Here is a 24,052-nt window from a genome sequence, read left to right on the forward strand (position 1 = left end):
CTAGAGGTACCAAACACTTCAGCAGTCTGAATTGCCCCAGAGGTGCCAAACATTTCAGAAGTCTGAATTGCCCCAGAGGTGCCAAACACTTCAGCAGTCTGAATTGCCCTAGAGGTACCAAACACTTCAGCAGTCTGAATTGCCCCAGAGGTACCAAACACTTCAGCAGTCTGAATTGCCCCAGAGGTACCAAACACTTCAGCAGTCTGAATTGCCCTAGAGGTACCAAACACTTCAGCAGTCTGATTTGCCCTAGAGGTACCAAACACTTTGGCAGTCTGAATTGCCCTAGAGGTACCAAACACTTCAGCAGTCTGATTTGCCCTAGAGGTACCAAACACTTTGGCAGTCTGAATTGCCCTAGAGGTACCAAACACTTTGGCAGTCTGATTTGCCCTAGAGGTACCAAACACTTCAGCAGTCTGAATTTCCCTAGAGGTACCAAACACTTTGGCAGTCTGAATTGCCCTAGAGATACCAAACACTTTGGCAGTCTGAATTGCCCTAGAGGTACCAAACACTTCAGCAGTCTGAATTGCCCTAGAGGTACCAAACACTTCAGCAGTCTGATTTGCCCTAGATGTACCAAACACTTCAGCAGTCTGAATTGCCCTAGAGGTACCAAACACTTCAGCAGTCTGATTTGCCCTAGAGGTACCAAATACTTCAGCAGTCTGATTTGCCTAGAGGTACCAAACACTTCAGCAGTCTGATTTGCCCTAGAGCTACCAAACACTTCAGCAGTCTAATTTGCCCCAGAGGTACCAAACACTTCAGCAGTCTGATTTGCCCCAGAGGTACCAAACACTTCAGCAGTCTGATTTGCCCCAGAGGTACCAAACACTTCAGTAGTCTGAATTGCCCTAGAGGTACCAAACACTTCAGCAGTCTGAATTGCCCTAGAGGTACCAAACACTTCAGCAGTCTGAATTGCCCCAGAGGTGCCAAACACTTCAGCAGTCTGAATTGCCCCAGAGGTGCCAAACACTTCAGCAGTCTGAATTGCCCAAGAGGTGCCAAACACTTCAGCAGTCTGAATTGCCCAAGAGGTACCAAACACTTCAGCAGTCTGAATTGCCCCAGAGGTACCAAACACTTCAGCAGTCTGAATTGCCCTAGAGGTACCAAACACTTCAGCAGTCTGATTTGACCTAGAGGTATCAAACACTTCAGCAGTCTGAATTGCCCCAGAGGTACCAAACACTTCAGAAGTCTGAATTGCCCTAGAGGTACCAAACACTTCAGCAGTCTGATTTGACCTAGAGGTACCAAACACTTCAGCAATCTGAATTGCCCCAGAGGTACCAAACACTTCAGCAGTCTGATTTGACCTAGACTTACCAAACACTTCAGCAGTCTGAATTGCCCTAGAGGTACCAAACACTTCAGCAGTCTGAATTGCCCCAGAGGTACCAAACACTTCAGCACTCTGAATTGCCCTAGAGGTACCAAACATTTCAGCAGTCTGAATTGCAATAGAGGTACCAAACACTTCAGCAGTCTGAATTGCCCTAGAGGTGCCAAACACTTCAGCAGTCTGAATTTAACTAGAGGTGCCAAACACTTCAGCAGTCAGAATTTCCCTAGAGGTGCCAAACACTTCAGCTGTCTGAATTGCCCTAGAGGTGCCAAAAACTTCAGCAGTCTGAATTGCCCTAGAGGTACCAAACACTTAAGCAGTCTGAATTGCAATAGAGGTACCACACACTTCAGCAGTCTGAATTGCCCTAGAGGTACCAAACACTTCAGCAGTCTGAATTGCAATAGAGGTACCAAGCACTTCAGTAGTCTGAATTGCAATAGAGGTACCAAACACTTCAGCAGTCTGAATTGCCCTAGAGGTGCCAAACACTTCAGCAGTCTGAATTGCAATAGAGGTACCAAACACTTCAGCAGTCTGATTTGACCTAGAGGTACCAAACACTTCAGCAGTCTGAATTGCCCCAGAGGTACCACACACTTCAGAAGTCTGAATTGCCCTAGAGGTACCAAACACTTCAGCAGTCTGATTTGACCTAGAGGTACCAAACACTTCAGCAATCTGAATTGCCCCAGAGGTACCAAACACTTCAGCAGTCTGATTTGACCTAGACTTACCAAACACTTCAGCAGTCTGAATTGCCCTAGAGGTACCAAACACTTCAGCAGTCTGAATTGCCCCAGAGGTACCAAACACTTCAGCAGTCTGAATTGCCCTAGAGGTACCAAACACTTAAGCAGTCTGAATTGCAATAGAGGTACCAAACACTTCAGCAGTCTGAATTGCCCTAGAGGTGCCAAACACTTCAGCAGTCTGAATTTAACTAGAGGTGCCAAACACTTCAGCAGTCAGAATTTCCCTAGAGGTGCCAAACACTTCAGCTGTCTGAATTTCCCTAGAGGTGCCAAAAACTTCAGCAGTCTGAATTGCCCTAGAGGTACCAAACACTTAAGCAGTCTGAATTGCAATAGAGGTACCACACACTTCAGCAGTCTGAATTGCCCTAGAGGTGCCAAACACTTCAGCAGTCTGAATTGCAATAGAGGTACCAAGCACTTCAGTAGTCTGAATTGCAATAGAGGTACCAAACACTTCAGCAGTCTGAATTGTCCTAGAGGTACCAAACACTTCAGCAGTCTGAATTGCAATAGAGGTACCAAACACTTCAGCAGTCTGAATTGCCCTAGAGGTGCCAAACACTTCAGCAGTCTGAATTGCCCTAGAGGTGCCAAAAACTTCAGCAGTCTGAATTGCCCTAGAGGTACCAAACACTTAAGCAGTCTGAATTGCAATAGAGGTACCAAACACTTCAGCAGTCTGAATTGCAATGGAGGCACCAAACACTTCAGCAGTCTGAATTGCAAACAAACACTTCAGCAGTCTGAATTGCAACAGAGGTACCAAACACTTCAGCAGTCTGAATTGCAATAGAGGTACCAAACACTTCAGCAGTCTGAATTGCAATAGAGGTACCAAACACTTCAGCAGTCTGAATTGCAATAGAGGTACCAAACACTTCAGCAGTCTGAATTGCAATAGAGGTACCAAACACTTCAGCAGTCTGAATTGCTGGCAAAACACTTGCAGTCTGAATTGCAGAGGTACCAAACACTTCAGCAGTCTGAATTGCAATAGAGGCACCAAACACTTCAGCAGTCTGAATTGCAATAGAGGCACCAAACACTTCAGCAGTCTGAATTGCAATAGAGGTACCAAACACTTCAGCAGTCTGAATTGCAATAGAGGCACCAAACACTTCAGCAGTCTGAATTGCAATAGAGGCACCAAACACTTCAGCAGTCTGAATTGCAATAGAGGTACCAAACACTTCAGCAGTCTGAATTGCAATAGAGGCACCAAACACTTCAGCAGTCTGAATTGCAATAGAGGCACCAAACACTTCAGCAGTCTGAATTGCAATAGAGGCACCAAACACTTCAGCAGTCTGAATTGCAATAGAGGCACCAAACACTTCAGCAGTCTGAATTGCAACAGAGGTACCAAACACTTCAGCAGTCTGAATTGCAATAGAGGTACCAAACACTTCAGCAGTCTGAATTGCAACAGAGGTACCAAACACTTCAGCAGTCTGAATTGCCCCAGAGATACCAAACACTTCAGCAGTCTGAATTGCAATAGAGGTGCCAAACACTTCAAATTTAAGAGAATATGGGAGATTATTCCACAAGTGTAGAAAAACTAAAAGCTGATTTAACAGAGATGATTCTCTAGAATGTAGAAGGAAATCCAGAGTTAGACATCCCTGAGACTGGGTGCCTCGTACGTGTAAAGGTTAGTAATGACATTAGGTACAGCAGGAAAAGAGAGCAATATATCGATGATGACGCTGTCACGAACGTCGTAATGACCGCACCAAGGTGCACTGTCGTGAGCGTACATTTCCTTTTATTTTGAATGTCGCCAACAAAGACAAGAAACAACAAACCGACCGTGAAGCTTACTAAGGCTATACAGGCCACTAACAAAGTCAACTACCCACAAGTAAGGTGGAAAAACAGGCTGCCTAAGTATGATTCCCAATCAGAGACAACGATAGACAGCTGTCCCTGATTGAGAACCATTCCCGGCCAAAACATAGAAACAGAAAACATAGAAATAAAGAAACTAGAATGCCCACCCTAGTCACACCCTGCCCACCCTAGTCACACGCTTTAATGTTTGTAATCATGAAAACACAAATGCTAAGTGTCTGACTGCCAATCTGTAGTGATGGGGGAAAAATCTTTAAACTTACATATCACAATATTTTTTGGAATGATATTATATCGATACTTTGTCTCCAAATATTTTTGCTAGGTAGGGTTAGCTGCCGCTAGTTGTCTGTACCTGAGCCAGAACTCCTATAGCTTGTTCTCCATCTTGTTTTTAAATAGTCAGCCAACATGTTTTCATCACTTTCCTTTCCATGACAGATCAAAGCTTGTTTTCCAATGGTTCTCTTCTTGTCTCTCTGCAGCAGACATACAGTATAGCAAGCAATATGTTTGGAACATAAAATCGCCATAAAATCAAAGCAGTGTAAATCCATTTGATTTCAATCCCTTTGTGACCCCTTTTGATTTGAAGGAAACCCACATATTTGCCTATTGTGGAAGTGTTCAGGAAGGGACTTTTTGCACTTGAATGTCAGAACATTCAAGAGATTAAAGTTCTCGAAGTTGATTTTCTTCGCATACCCCACAATATCATGATACATCCATGTCTTCATCACTGGAAAAGAAAAACAGCTGAGTTTGATTTCATTTAAAAGCTTAATTAGCTTGTCAAACTATTTGACAATTTCTTGAATTTTCTTCTTTTTATAATAGTTTTTTTTACCCCAGACGTCAATCTAAAAACAAGAAAAATCTGATATTTGCATATGTTGTAGCCTAGACCCTATTTGACATAACGTGAGGTGTTAGTATTGCACCATCGGTGAGACATGCTCTTGAATACAGAGGGGGTGTCATGTTTTGGTGATACAGTTGAAGTCGTAAGTTTAAATACACTTAGGTTGGAGTCATTAAAAATGTTTTTTCAACCACTCCACACATTTCTTGTTAACAAACCATAGTTTTGGCAAGTCGTTAGGACATCTACTTTGTGCATGAAACAACTAATTTTTCCAACTATTTTTTAAAGAGAAATGATTTAACTTATAATTCACTGAATCACAATTCCAGTGGGTCAGAAGTTTACATACACTAAGTTGACTGAGCCTTTAAACAGCTTGGAAAATTCCAGAAATGATGTCATGGCTTTAGAAGCTTCTGATAGGCTAATTGACATCATTTGAGTCAATGCAACGCAGTGCCTCCTTGCTTGACATCATGGGAACATCAAACAATTGTAGACCTCCACAAGTCTGGTTCATCCTTGGGAGCAATTTCCAAACACCTGAAGGTACCACGCTCATCTGTACAAACATTAGTACACAACTATAAACACCATGGGACCACACAGCTGTCATACCACTCAGGAAGGGGATGCGTTCTGCCTCCTAGAGATGAACTTACTTTGGTGCGAAAAGTGCAAATCAATCCCAGAACAACAGCAAAGGATCCTGTGAAGATGCTGGAGGAAACACGTAAACAAGTATCTATATCCCGAGTAAAAACGAGTCATATATTGACATAACCTGAAATGCTGTTCAGCAAGGAAGAAGCCACTGCTCCAAAACAACCATAAAAAAGCCAGACTACGGTTTGCAACTACACATGGGGACAAAGATTGTACTTTTTGGTGACATGTCCTCTGGTCTGATGAAACAAAAATATAAATGTTTGGCCATAATGACCATCGTTATGTTTGGAGGAAAAAGGGGGAGGCTTGCAAGCCAAAGAACACCGTCCCAACCTTGAAGCATGGGGGTGGCAGCATCATCTTGTGGGGGTGCTTTGCTGCAGGAGGGACTGGTGCACTTCACAAAATAGATGGCATCATGAGAGAAGAAAAATATGTGGATATATTGAAGCAAAATCTCAAGACATCAGTGAGGAAGTTAAAGCTTGGTTGCAAATGGGTTTTCCAAATGGACAATGACCCCAAGCATACTTCCAAAGTTGTAGCAAAATGGCTTAAGGACAACAAAGTCAAGGTATTGGAGTGGCCATCACAAAGCCCTGACCTCAAGCCTATAGAACATTTTTGGGCAGAACTGAAATAGCGTGTGTCAGCAAGGAGGCCTACAAACCTGATTCAGTTACACCAGCTCTGTCAGGAGGAGTGGGCCAAAATTCACCCAACTTATTGTGGGAAGCTTGTGGAAGGCTATCCAAAACATTTGACCCAAGTTAAACAAATTAAAGGCAATGCTATCAAATATTCATTGAGTGTATGTAAACTTCTGACCCACTGGGAATGTGATGAAAGAAATAAAAGCTGAAATAAATCATTCTCTACTATTATTCTGACATTTCACATTCTTAAAATAAAGTGGTGATCCTAACTGACCTAAGACAGGGAATTTTTACTAGGATTAAATGTCAGGAATGGTGAAAAACTGCGTTTAAATGTATTTGGCTATGGTGTATGTGAACTTCAGACTTCAACTGTACATGTACTAAAATGGGAATCAAATTGGACTGGTACCAAACACTACCACAAAGATGGTTGGAGGTCCTCTCACCAAAGAAGGTAAATGACCATTTCTGTTTGTGAATACGAAAATAGAGTTTAGTTTACATATTTTTATATAACTGACGTTCAGTTTAATAGAATGTCAACATTGACATATGAAATATTTTCTAGAAATTATTAAATAGTTTGACAACACCATAAGCTTTTAAATGATATCAATACCAAAACATGTATATTTTCCAGTGATGAATACATGGAGGTATCATGGTATGGTGGGGTATGTAGAACATTCAGGATGCAGTCAACTTTAACCCCCTTTATCTCTTAAACGTCTTGGCATTCAAGTCCAAAAAGTCACATGTATTGAAAGTTTTGTGACCCAGCAGACCTACTGATGTCACTGACTGACCCATAGGGGAGGTAGGCCAGCTGGGCCAGGCTGGCACAGGAGAAGAGAGACCAAGGATGGCACAGGAGAAGAGAGACCAAGGATGGCACAGGAGAAGAGAGACCAAGGATGGCACAGGAGAGGAGAGACCAAGGATGGCACAGGAGAGGAGAGACCAAGGATGGCACAGGAGAAGAGAGACCAAGGATGGCACAGGAGAAGAGAGACCAAGGATGGCACAGGAGAGGAGAGACCAAGGATGGCACAGGAGAAGAGAGACCAAGGATGGCACAGGAGAACAGAGACCAAGGATGGCACAGGAGAGGAGAGACCAGGGATGGCACAGGAGAAGAGAGACCAAGGATGGCACAGGAGAGGAGAGACCAAGGATGGCACAGGAGAAGAGAGACCAAGGATGGCACAGGAGAACAGAGACCAAGGATGGCACAGGAGAAGAGAGACCAAGGATGGCACAGGAGAGGAGAGACCAGAGATGGCACAAGAGAAGAGAGACCAAGGATGGCACAGGAGAAGAGAGACCAAGGATGGCACAGGAGAAGAGAGACCAAGGATGGCACAGGAGAAGAGAGACCAAGGATGGCACAGGAGAAGAGGGACCAAGGATGGCACAGGAGAGGAGAGACCGGGCGAGCTGTACATGTAAGGCCTACATCTGGGATGTTGGGTTGGCATGAAACACACAAGGCTTAATAGACTGGTGTAAAGGTGTATGTTAGTCATTTGGTTGACATAGCTACAAGCACAGGGATCACACTCAAAACACTAAAGGGCCTAGAGGAAAACAACTAATAAGTAAGGATAGAAAGAAGGAGAAAGGAAGCACAAGGTAAGGCTCTAACAGGAGGTGTTCAAACAGGACACACCTAGGGAGGAAACACACGGTTGACAACAGGTACCGGTTCCCTACAGTAAGAAGGTACAACTTAATCCTGCTTTATAGTCATCTTCAACACATTTATCAAGAGGCCAAGTGCTGAGATCCAGCAGAACAAACAGACCTTTTCTTCTGATATGTGAAGGGTTGACTTCCTCTAAAGGGGGGTGAAGAGGTGGGGGGCTGGCAGAGAATGGATGTTGGTTTGATAAAGCCAATTGGAAATAGACCAGACCCTTGACAGTGAACATATATTGTTCTTTGTTTATCTAATTCATTCCATATATCACTGAATTCTTTCTCCAAATCCCCTTTGGTCAAATGTGAGATACTCCATTCATACTGAAACATGGAGACAGAAGAGATAAGTGAACAATAATCCTAACCTGACCTCTGACCCTAACCCCTGACCCTAACCCAGATGAATTACCTCTAGTCTCTGCACCATTTCTCGTATATCTTCTTCACAGCCATCCTGAGCAGACAACAGCACACACTCTCCTCTCTCGTAGAAGATCTTGATGCTAATAATCCCAGATGTCCATCCGATGACATCACGACAGGAACAGTTGAAGACCACGTTCTTAGACTGCTCCTCTATTAAAATGATGAACTCGTTGGACACGCCCAAGAGACAGTCCACGTCTGCTGATTGGCCAAAGTCCCGTGCGGTGACGGACCAGGTGATGGCGCCGACAGAGAACAGGTGAGCGTCTTTACGAGGTTTGGCCTTCTCTTTCTTCTTGGCTCCCAGTGTGATGAAACTGAACTTCACAGCCGAGTCCATGGTCGCCGTGGACACGAAGTTCTCGGCCAGGTCGCGGAGGTACTCCTGGCGCGTTCTGGTTGCCATGGCACGGAACTTCTCCGATTTGTGGGCGGCGTTCTCCCCATTGATGACCTTGGCCAATAGGAAGTCTCGGAACACAGCGGACTTGGGGAAGGTCACTGCCTTGGGGATTGGAGGGCCGAACAGAGGGACATCTTTAGAACGAGAGACAGCAACGCTGTAGAGGGGTGTGAGAGAGAGGAAAGAGAGAGAGAGAGCCAAAAAGAGAGGACAGAGTTATTTCAAACTATCCTAGTGATTTCTAAACATTACTGTGGAGTCATGATGGCTCCTAGGGATTTCCAGACATTGCTGTGGAGTCATGATGGCTCCTAGTGATTTCCAGACACTACTGTGGAGTCATGATGGCTCCTAGTGATTTCCAGATATTACTGTGGAGTCATACTGTGGTGGAGTCATGATGGCTCCTAGAGATTTCCAGACATTACTGTGGAGTCATGATGGCTCCTAGTGATTTCCAGACATTACTGTGGAGTCATGATGGCTCAGAGATTTCCAGATTACTGTGGAGTCATGATGGCTCCTAGAGATTTCAGACATTACTGTGGAGTCATGATGGCTCCTAGAGATTTCCAGACATTACTGTGGAGTCATGATGGCTCCTAGAGATTTCCAGACATTACTGTGGAGTCATGATGGCAGAGATTTCCAGACATTACTGTGGAGTCATGATGGCTCCTAGTGATTTCCAGACATTACTGTGGAGTCATGATGGCTCCTAGTGATTTCCAGACATTACTGTGGAGTCATGATGGCTCCTAGTGATTTCCAGACATTACTGTGTAGTCATGATGGCTCCTAGTGATTTCCAGACATTACTGTGGAGTCATGATGGCTCTAGTGATTTCCAGACATTACTGTGGAGTCATGATGTGATTTCCAGACATTACTGTGGAGTCATGATGGCTCCTAGTGATTTCCAGACATTACTGTGGAGTCATGATGGCTCCTAGTGATTTCCAGACATTACTGTGGAGTCATGATGGCTCCTAGTGATTTCCAGACATTACTGTGGAGTCATGATGGCTCCTAGTGATTTCCAGACATTACTGTGGAGTCATGATGGCTCCTAGTGATTTCAGTTACTGTGGAGTCATTGGCTCCTAGTGATTTCATTACTGTGGAGTCATGATGGCTCCTAGTGATTTCCAGACATTACTGTGGAGTCATGATGGCTCCAGAGTCATGATGGCTCCTAGTGATTTCCAGACATTACTGTCATGACAGACATTACTGAGTCATGATGGCTCCTAGTGATTTCTAGACATTACTGTGGAGTCAGATGGCTCCTAGTGATTTCCAGATGATTTCCAGACATTACTGTGGAGTCATGATGGCTCCTAGTGATTTCCAGACATTACTGTGGAGTCATGATGGCTCCTAGTGATTTCATTACTGTGGAGTCATGATGGCTCCTAGTGATTTCCAGACACTACTGTGGAGTCATGATGGCTCCTAGAGATTTCCAGACATTACTGTGGAGTCATGATGGCTCCTAGTGATTTCCAGACATTACTGTGGAGTCATGATGGCTCCTAGTGATTTCCAGACATTACTGTGGAGTCATGATGGCTCCTAGGGATTTCCAGATATTACTGTGTAGTCATGATGGCTCCTAGAGATTTCCAGATATTACTGTGTAGTCGTGACATTTCAAAACACTCAAAAAAAACGCAGAGAAGCTTTAGCAGACAGAGTGAATACTATTGTCGGACAGTCCCTAATGACACCGTATTCTCTACATAGAGTAGTGCACTACTTTTCCAGAGCCCTGTGGTCTTTGGTGAAAAGTAGGGCACTATGTAGGGAACAGTGCCCCGTTTGCCCCGTCAACCTCAGATTCAGTTCCATCTAATCGTCAGAGTTATACGTTGGATGAGCCATTCATTTTCTGAACGGTCTGGAGTTAAGAATAAGAATAGCTTAGTCGATGCCATAATCCATGTGTTACTTAGTTTACTAAGATATTTTCCTTGGCCTGAAGTGTGGTGTTGCTGTAATTGACATCTTAAGGCGATGTTACCTCCAGTATGTTACATGTGCTTCCACCTCTCTGCTCGTTCCTCCCTCCTCCTCCACCTCCCCTGTTTAATCTGCTGTTAACCATCCTCCCCTGTGTGTGTGTGTGTGTGTGTGTGTGTGTGTGTGTGTGTGTGTGTGTGTGTGTGTGTACCTGTAACAGATGTTCTCAGTACAGGGGTTGTGTGTACCTGTAGCAGACGTTCTCAGTACAGGGGTTGTGGACCTTGACGATGACAAAGACGTGTTGGAAGTGTGAGCGGATGTTTTTAGGGGTGAAGGGCAGAGTCCCCGGTTCCTGAAACACAATGGTCACAATGTCGTTCCCTATGTGCCTCTTCCTCAGGAGCTGTGGGGAGAAAAAGAGAGAGGGGGAGAGAGAGAGAGAGAGAGGAGGGGGAGAGCGAGAGAGAGAGAGAGAGAGAGAGGGGGGGAGAGAGAGAGAGAGAGGGGAGTGTTATTCATGTAAAACAAAACAATTATGTGGGTGTTATTTTAAAGTTGGGATTCATTAAGAGGTGAAATGGTAGAAATGGTCAGGGTTTATGGCAGTGACACCTAAAGGAAGATGACACATGTTGGAGAAAGGATCCCAGAATGCAATATTCTACATCTCCATAATCATGGGGATTTATTAATCAGACAGGGAACTGACAGTTAACCTGATAGAGTGGTTGCCATGGAGAGGTGCTGATAGTTGCCATGGAGAGGTGCTGAGGGGCAACAGACAGGGTAAACAAGGAAGATTAAGAGGTGGATTGGGGAGGGTGGAGGGAAAAAGAGGAGGGGAAAGAAGAGAGGAGGGGGAAAGAAGGGGAGGAGGGGGAAGAAGGTGAGGAGGGGGAAGAAGGGGAGGAGGGGAAAGAAGAGAGGAGGGGAAAGAAGAGAGGAGGGGGAAAGAAGGGCAGGAGGGGGAAGAAGAGAGGAGGAGGGAAAGAAGGGCAGGAGGGGGAAAAAGAAGAGAGGAGGGGGAAAGAAGGGGAGAAGGGGAAAGAAGAGAGGAGGGGGAAAGAAGGGGAGGAGGGGGAAGAAGAGAGGAGGGGGAAAGAAGGGCAGGAGGGGGAAGAAGAGAGGAGGAGGGAAAGAAGGGCAGGAGGGGGAAGAAGAGAGGAGGAGGGAAAGAAGGGGAGGAGGGGGAAGAAGAGAGGAGGAGGGAAAGAAGAGAGGAGGGGGGGAAAGAAGAGAGGAGGAGGGAAAGAAGAGAGGAGGGGGAAAGAAGGGGAGGAGGGGAAAGAAGAGAGGAGGGGGAAAGAAGGGGAGGAGGGGGAAGAAGAGAGGAGGGGGAAAGAAGGGCAGGAGGGGGAAGAAGAGAGGAGGAGGGAAAGAAGGGCAGGAGGGGGAAGAAGAGAGGAGGAGGGAAAGAAGGGGAGGAGGGGGAAGAAGAGAGGAGGAGGGAAAGAAGAGAGGAGGGGGAAAGAAGAGAGGAGGAGGGAAAGAAGAGAGGAGGAGGGAAAGAAGAGAGGAGGGGAAAGAAGAGGAGGAGGGAAATAAGAAAGGAGGAGGGGAAAGAAGAGAGGAGGAGGGAAAGAAGGGGAGGAGGGGGAGAAGGAGAGGAGGGGGAAAGAAGGGGAGGAGGGGAAGAAGAGAGGAGGAGGGAAAGATGAAAGGAGGAGGGGAAGAAGAGAGGAGGAGGGAAAGAAGAGAGGAGGAGGGAAAGAAGAGAGGAGGGGGGAAAGAAGAGGAGGAAGGAAATAAGAAAGGAGGAGGGGAAAGAAGAGGAGGAGGGGAAAGAAGATTGGGTGCAATAGATTGGGTTTCGGATGAAAACCTATTGAACGGTAGCTCTCCAGGAACAGGGTTGGAGTGTAAAACTATAGGACGGTAGCTCTCCAGGAACAGGGTTGGAGTGGAAACCTATAGGACAGTAGCTCTCCAGGAACAGGGTTGGAGTGGAAACCTATAGGACAGTAGCTCTTCAGGAACAGGGTTGGAGTGTAAACCTATAGGACGGTAGCTCTCCAGGAACAGGGTTGGAGTGTAAACCTATAGGACGGTAGCTCTCCAGGAACAGGGTTGGAGTGTAAACCTATAGGACGGTAGCTCTCCAGGAACAGGGTTGGAGTGTAAACCTAGGAAGCTCTCCAGGAACAGGGTTGGAGTGTAAACCTATAGGACAGTAGCTCTCCAGGAACAGGGTTGGAGTGTAAACCTATAGGACGGTAGCTCAGGAACAGGGTTGGAGTGTAAACCTATAGGACGGTAGCTCTCCAGGAACAGGGTTGGAGTGTAAACCTATAGGACGGTAGCTCTCCAGGAACAGGGTTGGAGTGTAAACCTATAGGACGGTAGCTCTCCAGGAACAGGGTTGGAGTGTAAACCTATAGGACGGTAGCTCTCCAGGAACAGGGTTGGAGTGGAAACCTATAGGACGGTAGCTCTCCAGGAACAGGGTTGGAGTGTAAACCTATAGGACGGTAGCTCTCCAGGAACAGGGTTGGAGTGTAAACCTATAGGACGGTAGCTCTCCAGGAACAGGGTTGGAGTGTAAACCTATAGGACGGTAGCTCTCCAGGAACAGGGTTGGAGTGGAAACCTATCAGCTGAAGAGGGGTAGGAACCCGATGTACATGATGTGAGTGATGCCTCAGAACACGTCAAACCAATCAAATGCTTGTCTGGGCGGAGCTCCAAAGGTGCTCACCACATTAGTGCCATAGGAGCAGCAGTGAACTAAACTAAACTAAACATGTCAACAAAACAAGCACAGCTGACGAAACATTTAAGAAAGTTTGCAGCACGTTGGTTTTCACTGCATTTCACTGTTTTTTCCAAATGAGTTAAAGCTGCAGCAAGCTTTGCACAATCTTGCCATTCTCTCAACCAGCTTCATGAGGTTGTCACCTGGAATCCATTACAATTAATAGGTGTGCCTTGTTAAAAGTGAATTTGTGGAATTTCTATCCTTAATGCATTTGAGCCAATCAGTTGTGTTTTGACAAGGTAGGGGTGGTATACAGATGATAGCCCTATTTGGTAAAAGACCAAGTCCATATTATGGCAAGAACAGCTCAAATAAGCAAAGAGAAACAACAGTCCATCATTAATTTAAGACATTACGGTCAGTCAATATGGAACATTTCAAGAACTAGGAAAGTTTCTTCAAGTGCAGTCGCAAAAACCATGGTGGTTTTTGCCAGAGGAAAGGAAGACCCAGTTACCTGCTGCAGAGGATACGTTCATTAGAGTTAACTGCACCTCAGATTGCAGCCCAAATAAATGCTTCACAGAGCTCAAGTAACAGACACATCTCAACATCAACTGTTCAGAGGAAACCTGAATCAAGGTCCAATTTCTGCAAAGAAACCACTACTAATGGACACCAATAAGAAGAAGAGACTTGATTGGGCCAAGAAACACGCGCAATGAACTTTAGACCGGTGGAAATCTGTCCTTTGGTCTGATGAGATTTTTGGTTCCAACCGCCGTGTCTTTGTGAGGCACAGAGTAGGTGAACGGATTATCTCTGCATGTGTGGTTCCCACCGTGAAGCATGGAGGAGGAGGTGTGATTGGGGGTGCTTTGCTGGTGACACTGTCAGTGATTTATTTAGAAATTAAGGCGCACTTAACCAGCATGGCACCACAGCACTCTGCAGTGATATGCCATCCCATCTGGTCTGCATTGGTGGGACTATCATTTGTTTTTCAACAGGACAATGACCCAACACACGGCCAGGCTGTGTAAGGGCTATTTGACCAAGAAGGAGAGGGATGGAGTGCTGCCTCAGATGACCTGGCCTCCACAATCCCCCGACCTCAACCCAATTGAGATGGTTTGGGATGAGTTGGACCACAGATTGAAGGAAAAGCAACTAACAAGTGCTCAGCATATGTGAGAACTCCTCTAAGACTGTTGGAAAAGCATTCCAGGTGAAGCTGGTTGAGAGAATGCCAAGAGTGTGCAAAATGTCATCAAGGCAAAGGGTAGCTACTTTGAAGAATCTCAAATATATTTAGATTCATTTAACACTTTTTTGAGGGGGGGGGGTTACTACATGATTTCATATGTGCTATTTCATAGTTTTGATGTCTTCACTATTATTCTACAATGTAGAAAATAGTTTAAAAAAAATAAATAAATAAAAACTTTAAATGGGTAGGTGTGTCCAAACTTTTGACTGGTACTGTAGCTCTGGGTTATGGTTATGTATAAATCTGGTTCTGATTATGTATAGGTCTGGGTTATGGTTATGTATAGGTCTGGGTTATGGTTATGGTTATGTATAGCTCTGGGTTATGGTTATGGTTATGTATAGCTCTGGGTTATGGTTATGGTTATGTATAGGTCTGGGTTATGGTTATGGTTATATATGGGTCTGGTTTATGGTTATGTATAGGTCTGGGTTATGGTTATGGTTATGTATAGGTCTGGATTATGGTTATGGTTATGTATAGCTCTGGGTTATGGTTATGGTTATGTATAGGTCTGGGTTATGGTTATGTATAGGTCTGGGTTATGGTTATGTAAAGGTCTGGGTTATGGTTATGGTTATGTATAGGTCTGGGTTATGGTTATGTAAAGGTCTGGGATATGGTTATGGTTATGTATAGGTCTGGGTTATGGTTATGTAAAGGTCTGGATTATGGTTATGTATAGGTCTGGGTTATGGTTATGTAAAGGTCTGGGATATGGTTATGGTTATGTAAAGGTCTGGGTTATGGTTATGGTTATGTAAAGGTCTGGGTTATGGTTATGGTCACGTATAGGTCTGGGTTATGGTTATGTATAGGTCTGAGATATGGTTATGGTTATGTATAGGTCTGGGTTATGGTTATGTATAGGTCTGAGTTATGGCTATGGTTATGTATAGGTCTGGTTTATGGTTACGTATAGGTCTTGGTTATGGTTATGGTTATGTATAGGTCTGGGTTATGGTTATGTATAGGTCTGGGTTATGGTTATGTAAAGGTCTGGGTTATGGTTATGATTATGTATAGGTCTGGGTTATGGTTATGTATAGGTCTGGGTAATGGTTATGTATTGGTCTGAGATATGGTTATGGTTATGTATAGGTCTGGGTTATGGTTATGGTTATGTATAGGTGTGGGTTATGTTTATGAGATATGGTTATGGTTATGTATAGGTCTGGGTTATGGTTATGTATAGGTCTGGGTTATGGTTATGGTTATGGTTATGTATAGGTCTGGGTTATGGTTATGTATAGGTCTGGGTTATGGTTATGTAAAGGTCTGGGATATGGTTATGGTTATGTAAAGGTCTGGGTTATGGTTATGGTTATGTATAGGTCTGGGTTATGGTTATGTATAGCTCTGGGTTATGGTTATGTATAGGTCTGGGTTATGGTTATGGTTATGTATAGGTCTGGGTTATGGTTATGTATAGCTCTGGGTTATGGTTATGTATAGGTCTGGTTTATGGTTATGTATAGTTCAGGGTTATGGTTATGTATAGCTCTGGGTTATGGTTATGGTTATGTATAGGTCTGGGTTATGGTTATGTATAGGTCTGAGTTATGGTTATGTATAGCTCTGGGTTATGGTTATGTATAGCTCTGGGTTATGGTTATGTATATGTCTGGGTTATGGTTATGATTATGTATAGGTCTGGGTTATGGTTATGATTATGTATAGGTCTGGGTTATGGTTATGTATAGGTCTGGGTATGGTTATGTATTGGTCTGAGATATGGTTATGGTTATGTATAGGTCTGGGTTATGGTTATGGTTATGTATAGGTGTGGGTTATGGTTATGTATAGGTGTGGGTTATGGTTATGTATAGGCCTGGGTTATGGTTATGTATAGGTCTGGGTTATCGTTATGGTTATGTATAGGTCTGGGTTATGGTTATGTATAGGTCTGGGTTATGGTTGTGGTTATGTAAAGGTCTGGGTTATGGTTATGTATAGCTCTGGGTTATGGTTATGTATAGTTATGGGTTATGGTTATGGTTATGTATAGGTCTGGGTTATGGTTATGTATAGGTCTGGGTTATGGTTATGTATAGGTCTGGGTTATGGTTATGTATAGGTCTGGGTTATGGTTATGTAAAGGTCTGGGTTATGGTTATGGTTATGTATAGGTCTGGGTTATGGTTATGTAAAGGTCTGGGATATGGGTATAGTTATGTAAAGGTCTGGGTTATGGTTATGTATAGCTCTGGGTTATGGTTATGTATAGGTCTGGGTTATGGTTATGGTTATGTATAGCTCTGGGTTATGGCTATGGTTATGTAAATGTCTGGGTTATGGTTATGGTTATGTATAGGTCTGGGTTATGTTTATGAGATATGGTTATGGTTATGTATAGGTCTGGGTTATGGTTATGTATAGGTCTGGGTTATGGTTATGGTTATGGTTATGTATAGGTCTGGGTTATGGTTATGTATAGGTCTGAGATATGGTTATGGTTATGTATAGGTCTGGGTCATGGTTATGGTTATGTATAGGTGTGGGTTATGTTTATGAGATATGGTTATGGTTATGTATAGGTCTGGGTTATGGTTATGGTTATGGTTATGTATAGGTCTGGGTTATGGTTATGTATAGGTCTGGGTTATGGTTATGTAAAGGTCTGGGATATGGTTATGGTTATGTAAGGTCTGGGTTATGGTTATGGTTATGTATAGGTCTGGGTTATGGTTATGTATAGCTCTGGGTTATGGTTATGTATAGGTCTGGTTTATGGTTATGTATAGTTCAGGGTTATGGTTATGTATAGCTCTGGGTTATGGTTATGGTTATGTATAGGTCTGGGTTATGGTTATGTATAGGTCTGAGTTATGGTTATGTATAGCTCTGGGTTATGGTTATGTATAGCTCTGGGTTATGGTTATGTATATGTCTGGGTTATGGTTATGATTATGTATAGGTCTGGGTTATGGTTATGATTATGTATAGGTCTGGGTTATGGTTATGTATAGGTCTGGGTAATGGTTATGTATTGGTCTGAGATATGGTTATGGTTATGTATAGGTCTGGGTTATGGTTATGGTTATGTATAGGTGTGGGTTATGGTTATGTATAGGTGTGGGTTATGGTTATGTATAGGCCTGGGTTATGGTTATGTATAGGTCTGGGTTATCGTTATGGTTATGTATAGGTCTGGGTTATGGTTATGTATAGGTCTGGGTTATGGTTGTGGTTATGTAAAGGTCTGGGTTATGGTTATGTATAGCTCTGGGTTATGGTTATGTATAGGTATGGGTTATGGTTATGTATAGGTCTGGGTTATGGTTATGTATAGGTCTGGGTTATGGTTATGTATAGGTCTGGGTTATGGTTATGTATAGGTCTGGGTTATGGTTATGTAAAGGTCTGGGTTATGGTTATGGTTATGTATAGGTCTGGGTTATGGTTATGTAAAGGTCTGGGATATGGGTATAGTTATGTAAAGGTCTGGGTTATGGTTATGTATAGCTCTGGGTTATGGTTATGTATAGGTCTGGGTTATGGTTATGGTTATGTATAGCTCTGGGTTATGGCTATGGTTATGTAAATGTCTGGGTTATGGTTATGGTTATGTATAGGTCTGGGTTATGGTTATGTAAAGGTCTGGGTTATGGTTATGTATAGGTCTGGGTTATGGTTATGTATAGGTCTGAGATATGGTTATGGTTATGTATAGGTCTGGGTTATGGTTATGTACAGGTGTGGGTTATGATTAAGTATAGGTCTGGGATATGGTTATGGTTATGTATAGCTCTGGGTTATGGTTATGTATAGGTCTGGGTTATGGTTATGGTTATGTATAGGTCTGGGTTATGGTTATGTATAGGTCTGGGTTATGGTTATGTATAGGTCTGGGTTATGGTTATGTAAAGGTCTGGGATATGGGTATGGTTATGTAAAGGTCTGGGTTATGGTTATGTATAGCTCTGGGTTATGGTTATGTATAGGTCTGGGTTATGGTTATGGTTATGTATAACTCTGGGTTATGGTCATGGTTATGTAAGGTCTGGGTTATGGTTATGGTTATGTATAGGTCTGGGTTATGGTTATGTATAGGTCTGGGTTATGGTTATTGTTATGTATAGGTCTGGGATATGGTTATGTATAGGTCTAGGTTATGGTTATGGTTATGTATAGGTCTGGGTTATGGTCATGGTTATGTAAAGGTCTGGGTTATGGTTATGGTTATGTATAGGTCTGGGTTATGGTTATTGTTATGTATAGGTCTGGGTTATGGTTATGGTTATGTATAGGTCTGGGTTATGGTTATGGTTATGTGTAGGTCTGGGTTATGGTTATGTATAGGTCTGGGTTATGGTTATTGTTATGTATAGGTCTGGGATATGGTTATGTATATGTCTGGGTTATGGTTATTGTTATGTATAGGTCTGGGTTATGGTTATGGTTATGTATAGCTCTGGGTTATGGTTATGGTTATGTATAGCTCTGGGTTATGGTTATGGTTATGTATAGGTCTGGGTTATGGTTATGGTTATATATAGGTCTGGTTTATGGTTATGTATAGGTCTGGGTTATGGTTATGGTTATGTATAGGTCTGGATTATGGTTATGGTTAAGTATAGCTCTGGGTTATGGTTATGGTTATGTATAGGTCTGGGTTATGGTTATGTATAGGTCTGGGTTATGGTTATGTAAAGGTCTGGGTTATGGTTATGGTTATGTATAGGTCTGGGTTATGGTTATGTAAAGGTCTGGGATATGGTTATGGTTATGTATAGGTCTGGGTTATGGTTATGTAAAGGTCTGGATTATGGTTATGTATAGGTCTGGGTTATGGTTATGTAAAGGTCTGGGATATGGTTATGGTTATGTAAAGGTCTGGGTTATGGTTATGGTTATGTAAAGGTCTGGGTTATGGTTATGGTCACGTATAGGTCTGGGTTATGGTTATGTATAGGTCTGAGATATGGTTATGGTTATGTATAGGTCTGGGTTATGGTTATGTATAGGTCTGAGTTATGGCTATGGTTATGTATAGGTCTGGGTTATGGTTATGTATAGGTCTTGGTTATGGTTATGGTTATGTATAGGTCTGGGTTATGGTTATGTATAGGTCTGGGTTATGGTTATGTAAAGGTCTGGGTTATGGTTATGATTATGTATAGGTCTGGGTTATGGTTATGTATAGGTCTGGGTAATGGTTATGTATTGGTCTGAGATATGGTTATGGTTATGTATAGGTCTGGGTTATGGTTATGGTTATGTATAGGTGTGGGTTATGTTTATGAGATATGGTTATGGTTATGTATAGGTCTGGGTTATGGTTATGTATAGGTCTGGGTTATGGTTATGGTTATGGTTATGTATAGGTCTGGGTTATGGTTATGTATAGGTCTGGGTTATGGTTATGTAAAGGTCTGGGATATGGTTATGGTTATGTAAGGTCTGGGTTATGGTTATGGTTATGTATAGGTCTGGGTTATGGTTATGTATAGCTCTGGGTTATGGTTATGTATAGGTCTGGGTTATGGTTATGGTTATGTATAGGTCTGGGTTATGGTTATGTATAGCTCTGGGTTATGGTTATGTATAGGTCTGGTTTATGGTTATGTATAGTTCTGGGTTATGGTTATGTATAGCTCTGGGTTATGGTTATGGTTATGTATAGGTCTGGGTTATGGTTATGTATAGGTCTGAGTTATGGTTATGTATAGCTCTGGGTTATGGTTATGTATAGCTCTGGGTTATGGTTATGTATAGGTCTGGGTTATGGTTATGATTATGTATAGGTCTGGGTTATGGTTATGATTATGTATAGGTCTGGGTTATGGTTATGTATAGGTCTGGGTAATGGTTATGTATTGGTCTGAGATATGGTTATGGTTATGTATAGGTCTGGGTTATGGTTATGGTTATGTATAGGTGTGGGTTATGATTATGTATAGGTGTGGGTTATGGTTATGTATAGGCCTGGGTTATGGTTATGTATAGGTCTGGGTTATCGTTATGGTTATGTATAGGTCTGGGTTATGGTTATGTATAGGTCTGGGTTATGGTTGTGGTTATGTAAAGGTCTGGGTTATGGTTATGTATAGCTCTGGGTTATGGTTATGTAAAGGTCTGGGATATGGTTATGGTTATGTAAAGGTCTGGGTTATGGTTATGGTTATGTAAAGGTCTGGGTTATGGTTATGGTCACGTATAGGTCTGGGTTATGGTTATGTATAGGTCTGAGTTATGGCTATGGTTATGTATAGGTCTGGGTTATGGTTATGTATAGGTCTTGGTTATGGTTATGGTTATGTATAGGTCTGGGTTATGGTTATGTATAGGTCTGGGTTATGGTTATGTAAAGGTCTGGGTTATGGTTATGATTATGTATAGGTCTGGGTTATGGTTATGTATAGGTCTGGGTAATGGTTATGTATTGGTCTGAGATATGGTTATGGTTATGTATAGGTCTGGGTTATGGTTATGGTTATGTATAGGTGTGGGTTATGTTTATGAGATATGGTTATGGTTATGTATAGGTCTGGGTTATGGTTATGTATGGGTCTGGGTTATGGTTATGGTTATGGTTATGTATAGGTCTGGGTTATGGTTATGTATAGGTCTGGGTTATGGTTATGTATAGTTCAGGGTTATGGTTATGTATAGCTCTGGGTTATGGTTATGGTTATGTATAGGTCTGGGTTATGGTTATGTATAGGTCTGAGTTATGGTTATGTATAGCTCTGGGTTATGGTTATGTATAGCTCTGGGTTATGGTTATGTATAGGTCTGGGTTATGGTTATGATTATGTATAGGTCTGGGTTATGGTTATGATTATGTATAGGTCTGGGTTATGGTTATGTATAGGTCTGGGTTATGGTTATGTATTGGTCTGAGATATGGTTATGGTTATGTATAGGTCTGGGTTATGGTTATGGTTATGTATAGGTGTGGGTTATGGTTATGTATAGGTGTGGGTTATGGTTATGTATAGGCCTGGGTTATGGTTATGTATAGGTCTGGGTTATCGTTATGGTTATGTATAGGTCTGGGTTATGGTTATGTATAGGTCTGGGTTATGGTTGTGGTTATGTAAAGGTCTGGGTTATGGTTATGTATAGCTCTGGGTTATGGTTATGTATAGGTCTGGGATATGGTTATGGTTATGTAAAGGTCTGGGTTATGGTTATGGTTATGTAAAGGTCTGGGTTATGGTTATGGTCACGTATAGGTCTGGGTTATGGTTATGTATAGGTCTGAGTTATGGCTATGGTTATGTATAGGTCTGGGTTATGGTTACGTATAGGTCTTGGTTATGGTTATGGTTATGTATAGGTCTGGGTTATGGTTATGTATAGGTCTGGGTTATGGTTATGTAAAGGTCTGGGTTATGGTTATGATTATGTATAGGTCTGGGTTATGGTTATGTATAGGTCTGGGTAATGGTTATGTATTGGTCTGAGATATGGTTATGGTTATGTATAGGTCTGGGTTATGGTTATGGTTATGTATAGGTGTGGGTTATGTTTATGAGATATGGTTATGGTTATGTATAGGTCTGGGTTATGGTTATGTATAGGGTCTGGGTTATGGTTATGGTTATGGTTATGTATAGGTCTGGGTTATGGTTATGTATAGGTCTGGGTTATGGTTATGTAAAGGTCTGGGATATGGTTATGGTTATGTAAAGGTCTGGGTTACGGTTATGGTTATGTATAGGTCTGGGTTATGGTTATGTATAGCTCTGGGTTATGGTTATGTATAGGTCTGGGTTATGGTTATGGTTATGTATAGGTCTGGGTTATGGTTATGTATAGCTCTGGGTTATGGTTATGTATAGGTCTGGTTTATGGTTATGTATAGTTCAGGGTTATGGTTATGTATAGCTCTGGGTTATGGTTATGGTTATGTATAGGTCTGGGTTATGGTTATGTATAGGTCTGAGTTATGGTTATGTATAGCTCTGGGTTATGGTTATGTATAGCTCTGGGTTATGGTTATGTATAGGTCTGGGTTATGGTTATGATTATGTATAGGTCTGGGTTATGGTTATGATTATGTATAGGTCTGGGTTATGGTTATGTATAGGTCTGGGTAATGGTTATGTATTGGTCTGAGATATGGTTATGGTTATGTATAGGTCTGGGTTATGGTTATGGTTATGTATAGGTGTGGGTTATGGTTATGTATAGGTGTGGGTTATGGTTATGTATAGGCCTGGGTTATGGTTATGTATAGGTCTGGGTTATCGTTATGGTTATGTATAGGTCTGGGTTATGGTTATGTATAGGTCTGGGTTATGGTTGTGGTTATGTAAAGGTCTGGGTTATGGTTATGTATAGCTCTGGGTTATGGTTATGTATAGTTATGGGTTATGGTTATGGTTATGTATAGGTCTGGGTTATGGTTATGTATAGGTCTGGGTTATGGTTATGTATAGGTCTGGGTTATGGTTATGTATAGGTCTGGGTTATGGTTATGTAAAGGTCTGGGTTATGGTTATGGTTGTGTATAGGTCTGGGTTATGGTTATGTAAAGGTCTGGGATATGGGTATAGTTATGTAAAGGTCTGGGTTATGGTTATGTATAGCTCTGGGTTATGGCTATGTATAGGTCTGGGTTATGGTTATGGTTATGTATAGCTCTGGGTTATGGCTATGGTTATGTAAATGTCTGGGTTATGGTTATGGTTATGTATAGGTCTGGGTTATGGTTATGTAAAGGTCTGGGTTATGGTTATGTATAGGTCTGGGTTATGGTTATATATAGGTCTGAGATATGGTTATGGTTATGTATAGGTCTGGTTTATGGTTATGTACAGGTGTGGGTTATGATTAAGTATAGGTCTGGGTTATGGTTATGGTTATGTATAGCTCTGGGTTATGGTTATGTATAGGTCTGGGTTATGGTTATGGTTATGTATAGGTCTGGGTTATGGTTATGTATAGGTCTGGGTTATGGTTATGTATAGGTCTGGGTTATGGTTATGTAAAGGTCTGGGATATGGGTATGGTTATGTAAAGGTCTGGGTTATGGTTATGTATAGCTCTGGGTTATGGTTATGTATAGGTCTGGGTTATGGTTATGGTTATGTATAACTCTGGGTTATGGTTATGGTTATGTAAAGGTCTGGGTTATGGTTATGGTTATGTATAGGTCTGGGTTATGGTTATATATAGGTCTGGGTTATGGTTATTGTTATGTATAGGTCTGGGATATGGTTATGTATAGGTCTGGGTTATGGTTATGGTTATGTATAGGTCTGGGTTATGGTTATTGTTATGTATAGGTCTGGGATATGGTTATGTATAGGTCTGGGTTATGGTTATTGTTATGTATAGGTCTGGGTTATGGTTATGGTTATGTATAGGTCTGGGTTATGGTTATGGTTATGTGTAGGTCTGGGTTATGGTTATGTATAGGTCTGGGTTATGGTTATGGTTATGTGTAGGTCTGGGTTATGGTTATGTATAGGTC

General features: G+C 42.4%; 1 protein-coding gene across 4 annotated transcripts in view; it reads right to left on the reverse strand.

Moving 5' to 3' along the window:
- Positions 1 to 24,052, reverse strand: part of LOC112238626 (signal-induced proliferation-associated 1-like protein 2) — a 341,137-nt gene that overhangs the window by 164,445 nt on the left and 152,640 nt on the right. For all 4 annotated transcript variants that reach the window (XM_042305703.1, XM_042305704.1, XM_042305702.1 and 1 more), the window contains exons 10-11: positions 10,906 to 11,063; positions 8,276 to 8,852 (exon numbers count right to left, since the gene is read on the reverse strand). In XM_042305703.1, coding sequence (XP_042161637.1) covers positions 8,276 to 8,852; positions 10,906 to 11,063 — 735 coding nt within the window. The remainder of the gene's footprint in view (positions 1 to 8,275; positions 8,853 to 10,905; positions 11,064 to 24,052) is intronic.

The sequence above is a fragment of the Oncorhynchus tshawytscha genome, linkage group LG24 (assembly GCF_018296145.1).
Source record: "Oncorhynchus tshawytscha isolate Ot180627B linkage group LG24, Otsh_v2.0, whole genome shotgun sequence".
Taxonomy (NCBI): Eukaryota; Metazoa; Chordata; class Actinopteri; order Salmoniformes; family Salmonidae; genus Oncorhynchus; species Oncorhynchus tshawytscha.